This window comes from Dichomitus squalens, assembly GCF_000275845.1.
Source record: "Dichomitus squalens LYAD-421 SS1 unplaced genomic scaffold DICSQscaffold_526, whole genome shotgun sequence".
NCBI lineage: Eukaryota > Fungi > Basidiomycota > Agaricomycetes > Polyporales > Polyporaceae > Dichomitus > Dichomitus squalens.
The window spans coordinates 1-2,044 of NW_006767408.1; the positions used below are offsets into that span (position 1 = coordinate 1).

Below are 2,044 nucleotides of genomic sequence, written 5' to 3' on the forward strand. Positions count from 1 at the left end.
CGAATATCGTTTGATGGCTGTCAAATCTTGTGGGAATCTTCGCCGACGCGGACCACTTTTCTGGACATGATGCTCTATTTTGACGACCTAGGACGTCTTCAATGGAGACCATTCCGCAAAGCGAAGAATCACCTAGAACGAATTCCTTGGATATCTCATCATCCCCTCGATGTTAAACGCGGTACCTTTATCGGTGAGATGTCACGGCTAGCCGTGCTGAGTAGTACACATTCCGTCTACTTGGAGAGCATAAGGGACCTGGTAGCCCTTTATGTAAAGCGCGGTTATCCGCAAGACCTTGTTATGGCTTGGACTAAGAAACACCTTGACGAACGTTGGAGTAAACGCTTCAATGAGAAAAAGCAGGAGGATGCTGACGGCGTTCTCGTCCTTAAGTCTGAGTTTAACACGGCCTGGAATTGGTTCAATGCTAAAGAGCTTGGAGAAACCATTCTCGGTTACTGGAAGACTTGGTATGAAAAAGCCGAGTCGGGGGAACTTCTGTCCGCTCTGGACCCAGAATTCCCTCCGCCCATGCCGGACATGGCCGGACTGACTGAGGTCAGGGGCGAGTTTCTAACGAAATTCGCCACCCTCGATGGGGTCGTCGACGATAACGGCGACTCTGTCGACGGGGTCGTCTATGTTCCGGATGTGCGGAAAATCAGCTTAATCGACCGTCGAATGATCGTGTCACGGAAACGTACACGAAATATGTTTGACTTGACTAGTTCTTGGAAAAGAATGGTGTTCCAGAAGTTGGACGAACGTGTACTTGATGAACGGGATCCGGAAGCCGCAAGGCAACCGGAACCGGGACCTTCGGTCCCGCAAGTACAAGCCACTACCCTGAGAGCAGAGGCACGCATCCGAGATCGGATAGCGCAAAATCAAGGAGGAAATCCTCGAATCATCGGTCAGTCTGATGACGTGATCATCCTGCATCAGCGTTCGCCTTCCCCAAACAAGCCGTTTTTCGGCTAAGTAAAACACGCTTAAGAATAGAACACCCGGACCTCCCCTCGCTAAATTGGGAGGCGGATCAAGCCTGGATAGGTGGGAGCTTCGGCGCCCCTGGAAAACCACCCTTACGGCACTGAGACTCCGGTCTCGGGATCCGAATACCGTGAAAAATGTAGCGGTACGACGCGACGATAGGCCGATCCCCTCTAGAGTAGAGGCCCGTCGTATCTGGCAAAACCTCGCACCGTCTATACGTAGCACGCAAACCTTCGCACCGAGGCCTCGCAGCCATGGGCGGACTGGTCTTAGTTTCTTATCACCCGCCGGTAGGCCTTCGGGCCAGGGGCGTTTGAAACTACCTATCCGTCAAGACCGGGCCTGGCCGGAGGCAAGCCGGCAGGTGTCGTTGCGACGACAGACGTGGCAAGCCTTTGGGCTTGCCGTGGTAAGCCGACGGTGTCTGGAAACTTCGGTCACCTTTAACGCGCGTGTGTTCTTTTGATCCGGTCCAGTTAGTGACGAGGATACTTGGAGACGGCGGAACGTCGCTTGGGGATACCCCCCGACTTCGGGAAGCTGTGGTGAGCGGACGATGGGCCCCAGCCTGAGCGGCGCCCACGAACTGGCCTATCCCCAAAAAACTGGCACCAAGGGGCTTGGTGCCAGGTTTTTGGTGGAACGAGGTCCATGGAGCCATGACTAGGCCGTTTCACCTGGAACGAGCACCTGGCCCACGTGCCCCAGGGTCCTCCGCACACCCTCATCATGGTTTGGAGGCCGTTGCTGTCACTGTTCAAGAGCTATGGACCTCGTTCCATTTTTTGAGGTTTTGAAAATCTGACTATTTGGCAAATACCGATAGCTAGATGCTGGAACGAGGTGGAACGAGGTGGGTTTCTAGGTAGGTGCATCTCAGAGCTACCTAGGGCAGTTGAGAGCTAGTGAATAGCTGCTCTGGTTTGGGAGCTGTTAAGGCTGCAATGTGCCAGCTCAAAAACAGTCATCCGCATTTTTGGTGATTTGGCACCTGTAGATGATGTTGGATGCTGGAACGAGGTGGGTTTCTAGATGCCCCAGAATG

The 2,044-nt window shown here is 53.6% G+C and overlaps 1 protein-coding gene across 1 annotated transcript; it reads left to right on the forward strand.

Moving 5' to 3' along the window:
* Positions 1-303: 303 nt before the first annotated feature.
* Positions 304-984, forward strand: DICSQDRAFT_176216 (uncharacterized protein; the record flags this gene model as incomplete). Its single annotated transcript, XM_007371955.1, has 1 exon — positions 304-984. The coding sequence occupies one exon, from the start codon at positions 304-306 to the stop codon at positions 982-984; it is 681 nt and encodes a 226-aa protein (XP_007372017.1).
* Positions 985-2,044: the final 1,060 nt, after the last annotated feature.